The 14730-nt window shown below is 44.4% G+C and overlaps 1 protein-coding gene across 8 annotated transcripts in view; it reads left to right on the top strand.

The window, feature by feature from the left end:
• The window catches only part of SMCHD1 (structural maintenance of chromosomes flexible hinge domain containing 1), a 140008-nt gene that overhangs the window by 100203 nt on the left and 25075 nt on the right, over nt 1–14730 (top strand). For all 8 annotated transcript variants that reach the window (XR_014790144.1, XR_014790145.1, XM_084849781.1 and 5 more), the window contains exons 31-35: nt 360–439; nt 2249–2406; nt 3293–3405; nt 11651–11712; nt 12728–12815. Coding sequence is in view for 6 of the 8 variants with exons in the window: in XM_084849781.1 (XP_084705907.1) it covers nt 360–439; nt 2249–2406; nt 3293–3405; nt 11651–11712; nt 12728–12815 (501 nt within the window). In the remaining 2 variants the exon portion in view is untranslated. The remainder of the gene's footprint in view (nt 1–359; nt 440–2248; nt 2407–3292; nt 3406–11650; nt 11713–12727; nt 12816–14730) is intronic.

Here is a 14730-nt window from a genome sequence, read left to right on the forward strand (position 1 = left end):
CTGAGAAGAAGAGGCAGGCAGTTGACAACTGAAGGGCCAAGTCCAACCAGTTGTCCCTATGCTCACTTATGACATTCTTGTGAACATAAGGCTCTCTCTAGGTGGTGCCAAGGAGAAAAGGGAAAAACTGCTGTGAAGGCTGTTTGCTCATATATTCCCTAATGTTTCCTTCCCATGATAGGGAGCATACTAATGTGGAGATTACACTCTTACCAGTTATGAGTGTATGCAGTATGCTAGGAAAGCAAAGCATCTAACTACACAAATGCATGGAAAATTGAAATGGAAAATATGCTACTTGGTAAACATTATTTAGTGCTTCTTTGTCATTAAGGGGGGGGGGACATTTTTCTTGGCAGATTATTCCTTCAAACCAGCTGCATAAAACGGATGAAAATGGTAGAGCAGATTTTGGACTTGTTAGTATTCATGCTCCTAGGTAAGTGATTTTTAAAAGCCCATATTAATCAGAATATGTTTGGAAATATGTATTGAGATTTCTAGCACTGCCCTATCATGAAAGCTGAGAATTTATGCATTTATTTTATTTTGGAAATTGTTAGCCTGCCTTTCATGTATGCTGCAAGAAGGCCAATAAAGACATGTCATGACAAGAAAAAAATGATAGCTAGGATGAAACAAAACAACATATACAAACAACAGAGTCAGAAATTTGTAAAATTATACTGCTGCAGTCATTCCAAATTAAAATGGGGATCAGATGTCATAAAAAGCCAGATGCCATTAAAAGCCTGAGAGAATGGGATGGACATGCTTGGTGCCTAAAATATAGTAAAGGTGGCAGCCAAACATGGCTTCGGAGGGAATTTCATAATGTGCACCCCACCACAGAAATGGCAATTTTCAGTAGCTACAGTCTAACCTTCAAAGATGGGGGGCCCAGAAAAGGGCCCCAGAAAAGATTTGAATTAACAGGAAGGTTAATGCAGATAAATGTGGTCTTCCAGATAACCCTGGTCCCAAGCCAGTTAGGGATTTAAAGGCCAAGAAAAGATCATAATACATAATTAAGATCATTATGAAGATCATAATACATACACAGTGGTCATTTACAGTCAAAGGTCTGACTGCTGCATTCTGCACCAGCTGCAGTTTTCAAATACTCTTTAAGAGCAGTCCTCTGGATAACACACCAGGATATTACCAGGGTTTATGTAACTTTGGCCAGGTCATGGAAGAGCCAGGGTGGTGTAGTGATTAGAGTGTTGGGCTGGGATACAGGAGACCTGGGTTCCAACCCCCACTCAGCCATGAAGTTCCCTGGGTGACTTTGGTCCAGTCACTGACTCTGAGCCTAATCTACCTCACAGGGCTGCTGTGAGGATAAAATGGAGAGGAGGAGGAGGAGGAGGACCATGTAAGCAGCCTTGGGTTGCTTGCGAGAGGAAAAAAGGCAGGATATAAATTTAACAACAGCAACAATTGTCTCACTAGCCAAAACTAGCAAGCTACTGATAAACTTGAGTGTTCAGCCCCTATGCTGTGAACATTGCTCTTAAGTGGGGAGTTCAACCCATCCAGAAAGGATTAAATACCAATTCTATGTTTGATAGCACTTCCAACAGCACCTCTTGTTTTACCTGGATTGAATTTCAATTATTAGCCCTCATCTAGCCCATTTCTGCCCAACCACCTGTTCAGGATGTCTACGACTACACCTGGATCCAATGAAAAGGGGACAGGAGGTGGGGAGAGCTGGTTCTCATTCACATATTGATGGCACCCAACTCTGAAACTTGGGACAATCTGTCCCAATAGCATCATACAGATCAGGGGTGGAGAACTTCAGGCCTGGTAGCCAAATCCAGCCCTCCTGTGTTCCCAACCCAGCCTTCTGGGATTCCCCAGATGGTCTCATCTCCTTTCCCCCAACTATCTACTGTTAGTTTGATGGTGTCCTGGCTTTTATTTCTTCCTCATTCTAAAAGGTTGAAATGCCTCTCCTAAGGCTTAAGTGTTAGCATATGAGTTTTAAGCTACAATATGCTGGTATTTTTTGTATTTTTGGTCTCATCCCTTGTGCCTTTGACCCCACCCCCTTTGCCTTCAATCCGACCCACCACTGGAATGTGGCCCCTGAAAATTTATCTGAAATGGAATTAAGCCCTTGGGCTTAAAGAGGCTCCCCCCCAATGATATAGATGTAGTGGAAACATCTATATTTCTGTTTAAATATTTTGAAACCTTTTAGAAGATGTTGAGTTTTAACTACTATTGTGTGTTTCAGGGGAGAGCATATGTTGCAATTTAAAGCCTCGTACAACAAGAATACGCTAAACAGTCCAGTAATCACATTAAATGTTCTCCCTGACCCCAATAAACCTATACGTTTGAATGTCAAGTATGACAAGAATGCTACCTTTGCAGCTGGAGGAATCTTTCCTGGTGAGTATTTATTTTGACATTTTGATCCAGCCATTTGTAAGGACTTCACTATTTTTCTTCTTCTGATCCTAACCATTGGACTGTTGGGGTGTTAGGCTTCCTGCCCTTTAATGCTTGATTTATTTTTCAAGCGAATGTTGTTCATTCCCGCTTTGATATCTGGTGTTACTGGACTAACACCTCTACCTCAGCAGAAGATTTGTTTGAGTAAAGGGTACTCAAACAGATGGCATTAGTGTGCAAAGTAGTCTCTCACCTGGGGAATCTAGGCACTGCTGCTAAATATCCCATTTTTATAGAATGTCATCTGTCTTTGAATGAAGAGTGTTGTGGACTTATCCATGAGGGTTCTTTCTGGTCATAAAGAGGATAATATCCTGGTGCATCTTGGCCTGGGCCTGTGCTTTCCTCATTGCTAGAATGATTCTCCATAGTGAAAATATTATATTTTAGGAATAACCTTCTATCCTTCTCTTTTCTCTTCTCATCTCAGCAACATTATACTGTTCACAAGAACACAATTGAAGGGCTCAGAAACATGTATAAAATAGACTTAGAACTGGCTATCATGTACCTGTATACAAGTACCTGTATACAAGTCCTGCAGAGCCATTGGTTAAGCTGCTGTGATGTCATTAAATGTTCATAACTATTCTAATTGCTGGTGCACTTAAATTACTGCTCTGTATATGAACTATCTAGTAGTAGCTAATAGCATAACTTGTTATGTGACAATCTTTTTCAGGAAATGTTTGTAAGCACCTTATAGTCTTTTGCTTGTATGCCTTCCTAGGTAATATTTTTCTTCCAGAGAGTTTTAGTTTTGAAATGTAAAACGGAACTTTGTAGGGGCACATTACTTTGCTTTGTTTTTTTCTTCACACAGATTTCATGATTAGTGTTAGTTCTGAAGATGACAACATTATTAAAAATATAAGTCCAGGAAGAGTTTGTATGAAAATGTGGAAAGGGCACAGTAGTGGAACTCTGTCACAAAATGTAAGTAAGAGGAAACATCAATATGTGGGTGAGTGGATCCACATGGTTTACACATGTCTCCCACATAGGTGCGACTTTAAATAGTGCTTCATGGTAGCTATTTAAGCTCACCATGTGGGATTGACTGATTTTCCCTATATTATTTCAACTCTTCGAAAACAAAAGTATGCCAGAATATGGTGAGCCCGTCCATATGAATTGCTTATCACATCTTGATAACTGCATATTGAAGCCATTTGAGTCTGCCTCCACTTGGCAGCCATAACATATAAATCAGCCTCTCATTTGATGAGTTTAAAGTGAACTTGTCTTTTATTCCTTCTGTTGGGAAGCCCTAGTCACTTCGTGAGATGAGCACATGATCCAGGCAGTTGACACAGTGCCTCTGAGCTGAGCCTTTGCAGCTCCTTGGTATACACCTGAGCTGAGGGCAATGAAGCAACATGGGAGACAGCTGGAAAACAGATGGAGGAAGATGTGTGCCAAAGCCAGCCAAACACGGGGTGGAGCTCATTATGGGATCTACTGTGTGGCAGTGATGGTAGCAAATAAAGAGTTCTTCTCCACCCCCATTGCACCTTCTCAGTGTTGTCCAGTGGAGATTTCCAGGTGGTCTGAGGCCTGTTGCGATCTGGTTCAGGGAGAAATGTGGTGGAACCGTCAGTAGCACACTGTGACAAATTTTGGAAGACACTTTGAAGATAAGGTTGTTCATATCCATCATGACTTAGATACCACAGTTAATGCAGTCCCATTCATGCAGGTCTCCAGAGCACAGTCTGTTCCAATTTTATTGGATAATTTCCAGCTGTTGAGGTATGATAATGTGGACAACGTGCTTGGCCAGGTTTATCCAACCACCTGAATAATAAGCCTTTCGAGGCTTATTATATCTACTAGAGAGGACTCTTTAAAAGAGTAGGTGATTAGACGGCTTCTGAAGAAACCTAATCTCAACCTGGAAGATGTAAACAACTGTAGGCGGGTAGCTAACATCCCCTTTCAGGCCAAGGTGTTCAAACAGGTGGTTGCCAGTCAGCTCTAAGCATTCTTGAAAGATACTGATTTTCTAGATCTATTTCATTCAAGCTTCAGGCTTGGTTTTGGAACAGAAACTGTGTTAGTTGTCATGGGATGATGTCTGCTGAGAAAGGGACAGGGGATGCGACCTTTTTGATTTTCTTGGTTCTTCTTGGTGGTCTCTGGGCATCACACATATGGGCTCTGCGCCTGCACAGAGACTCGTTCAGGAAACTTCCAAGCTGTATAGATTTTTGGCGGGAACCCCTCCCACACCGTCTCTGGCATATATAGTATGGGTTCCCACCTTCCCCTCAGTTCCTTTTTGACCACCTTAGCATTAGTTTGTGGGGAACTTCTTTCAACATTCTGTCACGCTGTATTTCTATCTTATCTTATCTTATCTAAACCTCATTTCTTCCTTCATCTTATTTTTCTTCTTTATCTTCAAAATAAGAGAGAGAGAGAGCAGAGAGAGAGAGACGGAGATTGTCGATGGTATTGGGGAGCATTGTTCGCCTCAGCAGCGACGCGTTTTTTCTTCCTTGGCCTATGGCCCCAAAGCCTCCATTTAGAAGGTGCACAGCCTGTGGTAGTAAGGTGCCCTCTTCGGATGGCCACTCCTTATGCCTTCTTTGTTTGTGGGAATCCCACAAGGTTGAAACTTGCCACCACTGCCAATCGCTATCAAAACAGGCTCACAAGAACAGGTCCGATCGACTAAAAGCGATCCTGTGGCAACGGGCCCTTCAGGCGGTTGACATGCCTAAGGCGCAGACATCCAGGGACCAGCCCTCCGTGTCTTCTACAAGTACAGAAGCGGTCATTGCGACCCAGTCTTCCCCCCTGCTCACCACTGAGTCGGTGTGAGTAGATCCACCTACTCTGGGAAGGAGTTTGGCCATTTCGGCGGTAAAAAAGCTTTCAAAACAGGCAAAAAGCCCTAAACCAGCAGCCGATGCACTGGAAAAGAAGACGAAAAAGAAATCCTCCAACAACAGGAGAAGGAGCGGGATCTCCCACCTCCTGATCCTTTACTCGATTCTCCTATTTGTGTTGTGCCCACCACACACACAACTACTCTGGAACCAGCCTCTACGGTCTTGGAGGGTGAATTGAGGGATACACCAACCCCACCACTACATCCAACTCAGTCAGCCATGGGACAGAGATCCAGGTTTCAAACACCGCATCGTTATGACATCCAGTCACCTCGGTATCGACCCACGCTTTCCCCTCGACAGCCTTCTCGATACCTATCTCCGGATCGATACTGTCAGGATCATTGGACGGGACGGTACAACTGTGATTGCTCACGTTCTCCATCCCAAGATTGGGACTGTTTTTCGGCCTCATCGTCTACCCCCCCACTGACAGCATTCAGATGTGGATTGGAGACTCCGTAGGGATCGCAATCTTTTCCTTGATCGCTCCTGCTACCTAGGAGCTACTTTGCCATCGCATGCTCCTTTTCAGTCTGGAAAATGCTCCGGCTTTGACACCCAGGACGTTTTCTGCCCTCCTCCTCCAGTACCGAGGTGCTCAACGTCCCTAGCGATACACCAAAACAGTCGGGACCATCAAGCCCCACCACCTCCTGTTCCACCTCATGCTTCTGCTGTGGTTCAGTGACCTACTCAATCACAGTCTTTGACTTCGGCTCTGTTTCCCTCCATACCGACAATTACAATCCACCTTTTGGAGGCCTCCTGAGCCAATATTACCTGGCATGGGCAAGAGTGACGTCAGACAACTGGGTGCTAGCTATTGACCATCACGGATACAGAATAGAATTCAACACACCCCCGCCTTTGGGTCCAGTCCGCGTCACCCCACCTTCGGAGGGCCTCCACAAAGAAACTCAATCTCTCTTACGAAAGGGCGCCATTCAATGCGTTCATCCAAACGGCAGTAACGAAGGGGTTCTTCTCTAGGTACTTCACGGTACCAAAACGGGATGGAGGCCTTCGGCCCGTTCTCGACCTTCGCATCCTGAACAAGTTTGTCACCCCCAAGAAGTTCAGGATGACAACTCTAGCCACAATATTCCCACTCCTACGGAAGGGCTCATGGTTCCCCATGATCAATCTCAAAGACGCATACTTTCACGTAGCCATAGAACACTCACACAGGACGTTCCTCCGCTTTGCGATCAGAGCGGAACTGTTCCAGTTCAACATCTTGCCATTTGGCCTCTTAACAGCCACACACGTATTTACCAAGTGCATGGCTGTGGCCTGTGCTTACCTCCATCTTCAGGGAGTAGAAATCTACCCGTATCTAGACGATTGGCTACTAGTGGCCTCCTCCCAAGAAGCTCTACTGCGCGATATCATGATTGTCTTGGATCTTCTTCAGGCATTGGGACTACGAATCAACGAGGAGAAGTCTCACTTGACCCCCACTCGAACAGTTCAACTTATAGGGGCCGTCCTTGATTCCAAATCGGGTGGGGCATACCTACTGACGACTCATGTCACAAACCTCGTCACGCAAGCCATCTCGATATTCTTTGCCCGCCACGCCAGGGCACACGACGTCCAATGCCTCCTTGGCCACATGGCATCCGTGGTATTGGTCATGGAATGGGCTCAGCTACGAATGAGACCATTTCAACACTGGTTCATCCGGAACGTCGACTTAACCCACAACGCTCTCTTTGTGACACTCTCGATACCGGAGGTCGTTGCTCTCAGCTTGGACTGGTGGATGAACTCCAGGCATCTGACCCAAGGGATGCCATTCCTTCCTGCTCCTCCATCCAGGGTTCTCACCACAGATGCCTCTCTCCTAGATTGCGGCCCCCTTCAAGCACAAGGTCTATGGCCCTTCAAAGAAACACTATACCATATAAATTTCTTGGAGCTGTTGGCGGTTTGGAAAGCTCTCCGCGCCTTCGAACCGTACCTCCGACATCGACACATCCAGATCCTCACAGACAACACCACAGTTCTCTGGTACATAAACAAGCAAGGCAGAACACACTCCTCCCGCCTCCTTTCTCTCACTCTACACCTTTACAACTGGGTCGTTGCCAAGGGCATTCGCTTGACCGCTCTTCATATAGCAGGACAAGACAACCTGTTGCAGACCCTCTCAGCCACTTCCTCTGGTGCTCCCACAAATGGCAGCTGGCCAAGACAGTCCTGCAACTAATTTTCAACCAGTGGGGCCAACCAGAGATTGACCTTTTTGTGGCTCCAGGAAACACAGCCTGCAGACAATTCTGCTCCAGAGCCGGAGTTGGCCACGGATCACTCGGCGATGCCTTTTTCCTAGAATGGAAGGATCACCTATTCTACCTTTTCCCTCCATTCCCATATCTCATGAGGGTGATCTCCAAAATCAGACAGGATGCCACAAACTGCATCCTGATTGCCCCTTGGTAGCCCAGACAACCCAGGTTCATGATGCTATTGAACCTAGCACACGGACGCCTCCAACCACTACCGCGGATAGACAACTTGATTTCCTGGGACCGGGGCAGGATCCTTCACCCCAATCTCGACACCCTGAACCTCACAACATGGAGGATCAAACCACCCACCACTTCTCCCCACTGATTCCACTGACAGTGCAGGCTGTACTTGATACAGCGGGGAAATCATCCATGCACTGCTCATTCTCAGCAAAATAGGCTTCATTTGTTCGGTTCGTGACCGACAACTGTAACCCTAATGGCTGTTGACTAGTGGACATATTGTTTTTCCTCCAGAGTCTTTTCAGCAAGGGCCTGAAGTATTCAATACTCCAGGCCTCATCTGGAGTACTGTGTCCAGTTCTGGGAACCACACTTTAAGAAGGATGCAGACAAACTGGAGAGGGTTCAGAGGAGGGCAACAAAGATGATCAGAGGACTGGAAACAAAGCCCTATGAGGAGAGACTGAAAGAACTGGGCATGTTTAGCCTTGAAAAGAGAAGACTGAAGGGAGATATGATAGCGCTCTTCAAGTGCTTGAAAGGTTGTCCCAGAGAGGAAGGCCAGGATCTCTTCTTGATCATCTCAGAGTGCAGGACATGGAATAATGGGCTCAAGTGACAGGAGGCCAGATTCCGGCTGAACATCAGGGAAAACTTCCTGACTGTTAGAGCAATACGACAATGGAACCAATTACCTAGGGAGGAGGTGGGCTCTCCCACACTGGAGGCGTTCAAGACGAGGCTGGACAGCCATCTGTCAGGGATGCTCTGACTTGGATTCCTGCATTGAGCAGGGGGTTGGACTCGATGGCCTTGTAGGACCCTTCCAACCCTCCTATTCTATGATTCTGTTCTCCTCCATCAGGGTGTATGCTTCAGCGATTTCTTCTCTGAGGGGCAACATTGACAGGTGCTGCATATTCAGCCACCCCTTATGCAAGCAATTCCTGCAAGGACTCAGAAACTTGGCTCCTCCAGTGAGAGACGTCGTTCCTCAGTGGGACCTAACCCTGGTGCTTAATATCCTCACCTGGTGCTTAATATCCTCATATCGGTACCATACGAACCGCTTGCTGCAGTGGACTTGAGGCTGCTCTGTTGGAAGGTCGCCTTCCTGATGGCCATTACGACATCGAGGAGAGCGAGCGAACTCTCTGTGTTGCGAATAGACTCACCTTGCACTGCATTTCACAAGGAAAAGGTGGTCCTTTGGCCAGATTTAGCATTCCTCCCGAAGATGGTCACGGGCTTCCATCTTACTCAATCGATCGTGCTCCCTGCCTTCTTTCCATCCCCAACTTCTGATTTGGAACCATGGCTACACACTCTAGATGTCCGGAGAGCACTTGCCTTCTATAAGTCATGGACTGAGCCTTTCCGCAACTCACAACAGCTCTTCCTATGCTATGGGAGACCCAATAAGGGCTCTCCAGTCTCCTCTCAGAGGCTGGCATCCTGGATCATACACACCCTTCGACTGGTGTACGAGGTCGCCAGGAAACCCCTACTGACTCGAATCCAAGTGCACTTGACAAGGAGAGTGTCAACTTCCACTGCTTTTGCAAGAGGGGTTCCCATCGTAGACTTGTGTAAGGTGAGACACCGACCTACCTCCAGTAAGTTAGCTTATTACTCGCCCATATGTGTGATGCACAGAGACCACGAAGAAGAAAGTCAGGTTGCTTACCTGTAACTGTAGTTATTTGCGTGGTCATCTGTGCATTCACACAACCCCCCCCCCCATCCCCAGTTTGGTGTCAACTGGTCTGTTGGTACCGAGGTGTTCTTCTCTTTGGTCTGGGACTACTTGTGGTCTCAAGGAACTGAGGGGAAGGCAGGAACCCATACTATATATGCCAGAGACGGTGGGGGAGGGGTTCCCACCAGAAATCTATGAAGCTTGGAAGTTTCCGGAACGAGTCTCCTCGCAGGCGCAGAGCCCATATGTGTGGATGCACAGATGACCACTCGAAGAACTACAGTTTCAGGTAAGCAACCTGACTATCTCTCAGCTGCTTTCAGTACCATTAATCATGGTATTCTTCTGGGTAGGCTATCTGAGTTGATGCTGTACGTACTGTACTGTACTGGTTCCACTTTTCCTTGGATGGTCAATTTCAGCTGGTAGTGCTATGTTCATGCTGTTTAACATCTAATTAAACTGCTGGAAGAAGTCATCCAGAGATGTGGACTGAGTTGGCACCAATATCCGATTACACCAAATTCTGGCCTTTTCATCAAACCCAGATGAGGCATTGGGTATTTTGAATCAGTGCCATAGTGCAGTAAGACTAGATGAGGGTCAATAAACTAAGACTCAATCCAGACAGTTTGGAAGTACTGTTAATAGGTGGTTTGTCTGCCTAGCTGAGTTGTGTTCAACTGGTCTGGAAAGGATTGCACTTCTCCCAAAGGATCAGGCTTGCAGTTTGGGGTGCTCTTGGATCCAACATTGTCACAAGTGCCTCAGTGACCCGGTTTGCACATAATTCTAACCTATGGTTTATTTAATCCATGTGTTGTTTAATTCTGGGTTGTTGTGATGAGTGAACCCACCCTTGCTAAGAAACCATGGTTTGTTAACCAAGAAAAAGAATCTATTGTTTGTTGTTGTGTTGTGAACTCTGAATTGTTTAAACCAAGGGTTGTATCATTATGTGCGAACCCAGAACTGTAGGTTGTTTTGCCAAGCTACAGAGGCAGCGGGTCAAAAAACCCAGCTGCTCTACATGCCACTAATACCACGCTGCAAAGACATTTGGGATACAGGGATGGAGCAGCTGGAGGATGGAGGAAACAAACAACCCAGAGATTGAAAACAAACCATGGCTTGTTAAATCGTCTGCCAGACAAACCCTGAATAGGGCAACAAACGATGGGTTAACCATGAGTTAAATAAATCATGGGTTAGAGTTATGTGGAAACCTGGCCATAGGTTCAGACTGCCTTTCAGCTTAGACTGAGATATCAGCTGAGACTCTTATCTGGCCAAAGGTAGCCTTGCTACCTTTGCTGTGTAATCCACGCTCTGTAAGATCTCTTTTGGATTACTGCAGTGCATTATATGTTGAGCTGCTTTTGAAAGCCATCCAGAAGTTTCAGTGGTCAACAGTAGAGCAGCAACTTTGTTAACTGGAACTGAACAGTATGATCACATTATGCTCTGTCATCTGCACTGGCTTTAACCCAATTCAAAGTGCTGGTATTAACTTTTAAAGCCCTAAATGGTTTGAGATCAAGTTTTCTTAAGGAACACTTTCTCCCACATACACCTGCCTGGACCATGAGTTCTTCTCAGGAACTTCTTCAGATGTCCCTTCCAAATGAGGTGTGGGGGGGCCTACGAGAGAGAGGGCCTTTTCAGTGGGGACACTCCCATTGTAGAATGCCCTCCCCAGAGAGTACATTCATGTTGTTCTTTGCATCTACATTGTGGTTCTTCTGCTGCTTGTTTTATGCTGTGTTAATTTTTATGGTTTTGTTACCTTTGTATTCATTTGTTTTATTTTTTTATTGGAAGCTGCCATACATATTGTATTTTTTTTAAGGGAAATAGTCTATTGAGAGAGTGCATTGGCTTAATTTTTGGCAAAAGGACAAAATCCAGTGAACTTCAAAGTAGAATTGGAGGGAAGGATTCACATTGGACAAGCTTTACTAAGTTCTTAGTTAATGGAGTGCCGTTCTTTACCATTGAGTTTTATTTACTCAGTTTCTCTGTTAATGTTTCAAAGTCACTGAGTTTAACAAACTTATTTTAAAATGTTTACATGTATGGGGCCCTTCTATTTCTTTTTCTCCAAGGTTACAACATTTGGCTCTACCAAAACAAAAGATGACAAGGACGAGGGCTTCTTTTACTTCAGGTAAACAAATTCTGTTGTGTTCTAATGGTTCTGATATACTTTTCTTAGAAGAAGACGAAGACGAAGAAATGTATATAAAGAAATAAAGACAACTTTATTTCTGACAGTGGCTTGGTAGCAAATATGTTCCTAAGCTAAAATGATTCTTTGAATTTTCAGCTTTGCCTTTTACGAAATATGGGATAACTAGTTAAAGCATGGCTAAGAAAACCTTAAGAGGTTAAAGGAGACCACAAATAGAATATCAGGCAATCGTATAGTATTAAGTAAATCACTTCTGGGTGGTTTTTAATAAAAAATATATAAAAACCAAGATATTGTGGGCAATATCCAATGTGATACTACCACTGATGTAGATTACATTGCACTAGTATAGGTGACTTCTAGCACAATGCCAATAGTGTTTGAGGTCGCAACAGTTCTTCCAATATCCCTTACACCAGAAAACACTATTGGTGTTGCTTTAGAGGTCGCTTATGCTAGAACAATGTAATTTACATCAGCAGTAGTGCTGCACTGGATATTGCCCAGGAATTCTTTCTATGTAGCTACTGGCAGAATGCCTGTGTCTAAGTCAGTGTGTTATTAATTGCAGATGTTACCTTCAAAGTAGGAGTTGATTTAAAGGGGTCCAATTAATAAACTTACTAAGCATTTAGAACATATATTGTAGAAAGATAAGTTGAAGAGGTTGGGTATATTTAACTAAGAGAAGTGTTGTTGAAGCATATTTGGAGCATATGGAGCAACTATTGAAGCCTTCATATAGAAATGAAATTTGTTGGTTTTTATCATTCAGAATAAGTTATGTGAAGGGAAAACATCTTGACTAAGAAGAAACTTTGGGTTGGCTACAAAGGTTCTCTTCCTCTGACAGACTAACACCTTCTGCTGGAAGAAGGGAATGTTTGGGTCCAACCCATAAAATGCTTCTTGATTTAACAGACAAGAATGCTAAAGAATATAAATACCAGAAGTTTTAATTTATTACTAAAATGCAGTATTTGTAATTTAGGGATAAAAAGGTTCCAGAAGAAGTGGGCACGTACAGCATCCAGTTTGTGTTTGCCATTGACAAAATAAATATTCTTAACAGCGAACAGGTTTGCTTTTGAAATAAAATATGGAAAGGAATGTGTGTAAATAGTTTGGTATAGATGTTGTTGTTACCACTTCTGTAAGATCTGAACCAGTTACAAACTAATTTATGTTGAGTAGGCTGCTCAAATCAAGTCTGTTCTTTACTAGATTCTTAGAAACGCAAAGGCTCTTTTCTGAAGGACTGCATTCTATCACACAAAGCTTCCCATCAGTTAAGATCTTCATCAGGGGACCTTCTCCAGTTCCTTCCCACTTTCTGAGTTTAGGCAGGTAACTACTGGAGGGAGTGCCTTCTCAGTGGTGGCACACACAAACTGTTTAACTCCCTCCCTGGTCATGAAGGAAAAGCTGTAAAGCAATTGTAGAACACATGCTTTGTACACAAAATGTCCTAGCTTCACTCCCCAGCATCTCTAGGTACTGCTGGAAAAGATCCCTGTCTGAAACTCTAGAATGCTGTTGCCAATCAGTGTAGACAAGGGGTGGATGTGGGCCAAATGTAGCCTGCCACAGCTATTTGTGCCCCCCACATCCCCACTGTTGCCACCCTCAAAATCCGAGCAATTCTGCTGGAAAACAAGGCGCGCACACGTTATTTCCCAGCAGAATCAGGCTTTTTACAGTCCTCTTAACAGCTGTTTGTTGGGCTGTTGGGAGGGTGATTCTGCTGGGAAAAGGGCACACACTCCTTGCACATCGTGTTTCTGAGTACATTCTGCTTTTACAGAGAAACAGGGTGCATGGGGATGGCTTCTCTTGTGCATCCTGTCTCTTTGCAGGATGGGGCTCCCAGAAGCCCATCGAACAGCTATTGGGGGGCTGGTTGGGAGCGTTATTGTACTGGGAAACAAGTCACCCTGTGCACTCTGTTTCCCCAAAAAATCATTGGGATTTCACTGGCAGCTGCCACTTCCAGCAGCAGTGGATAAGCAGCCCACACATGGTTCTGAGGGAGCCAGTGTGCCCCTCCTCCAAGCCCAGAAGTTGCTAATTCCTGTTGTAGACAATACTGAGCTAGCTGGATCAATCGTCTGTGTCAGTATAAGGCAGCTTTCTTTGTTCACCTGATGCCTTCATTACTATCTTTCAGGAATTAGGTACAGCCCATCCTCTTCTCTTGGTCTTGTAATGGCATTGGATGGTCCTTTTGTGATATCTAGTCCCCCTTTTAATTGGATAGTTATTTTTTACTTACTGTCTTGCTGTTCTTATCCATACTGTTTTTACTATTTTTCTTTGCTGCTTTTGTTGTATTTGAGGTTTTATTATTGGTTGTTAATTCATATTGTTAACTACCTCAAGGCACATGTAAAGGGCATGACATTATTTCCTTAAATAACAATACTTTAAAATAGAACTTCCACATTTATGAACATGTGAACTGTCTGGGCAAAAGTAGTGTTTTGGGGCCAAACTACACATGATGTTAAATGCATCTTTGCCTCTAACATGCAGGATTTTTAAAATGCAAATTGCATCAGCTGGGGGCTGATAATTAACAGGATCAGAGCAGGAGGAGAGGGGCCATTTAACCCTTTCCTCCTTTGCCATAGTCCTGAGGAAAATCCCTTCTCTTGAAGTAAGAGCACAAATCCAGAAGTTTAATTTATTTCCTTCTTTATTTAAGCATCTCTATGCTTCCTCTCAAAACAAATAAATTATTCTGAGGCAATATCAGAAAAAGATTTAAACACAAAACCATAGATGCAGTTCTCACATAATGACAACCCATAGGTTGTCATGGTCGCGTGCAAACAAGCGAGTGCACTGCCTCTCACCCACCTGCCACTTCCACTTTGCATCTGGTTTAGCAAGCAACCTGGGAACATCTCATTCCTGGGTTCTTTGGCATGACATGTGAACCTGGCACTCTTGCTTGTTGAGGGAGAGCTTTAACACATGGTTTGTTGTTGGGTT

The sequence above is a fragment of the Heloderma suspectum genome, chromosome 4 (assembly GCF_057233095.1).
Source record: "Heloderma suspectum isolate Gila_16-S chromosome 4, 16-S_ref, whole genome shotgun sequence".
Taxonomy (NCBI): Eukaryota; Metazoa; Chordata; class Lepidosauria; order Squamata; family Helodermatidae; genus Heloderma; species Heloderma suspectum.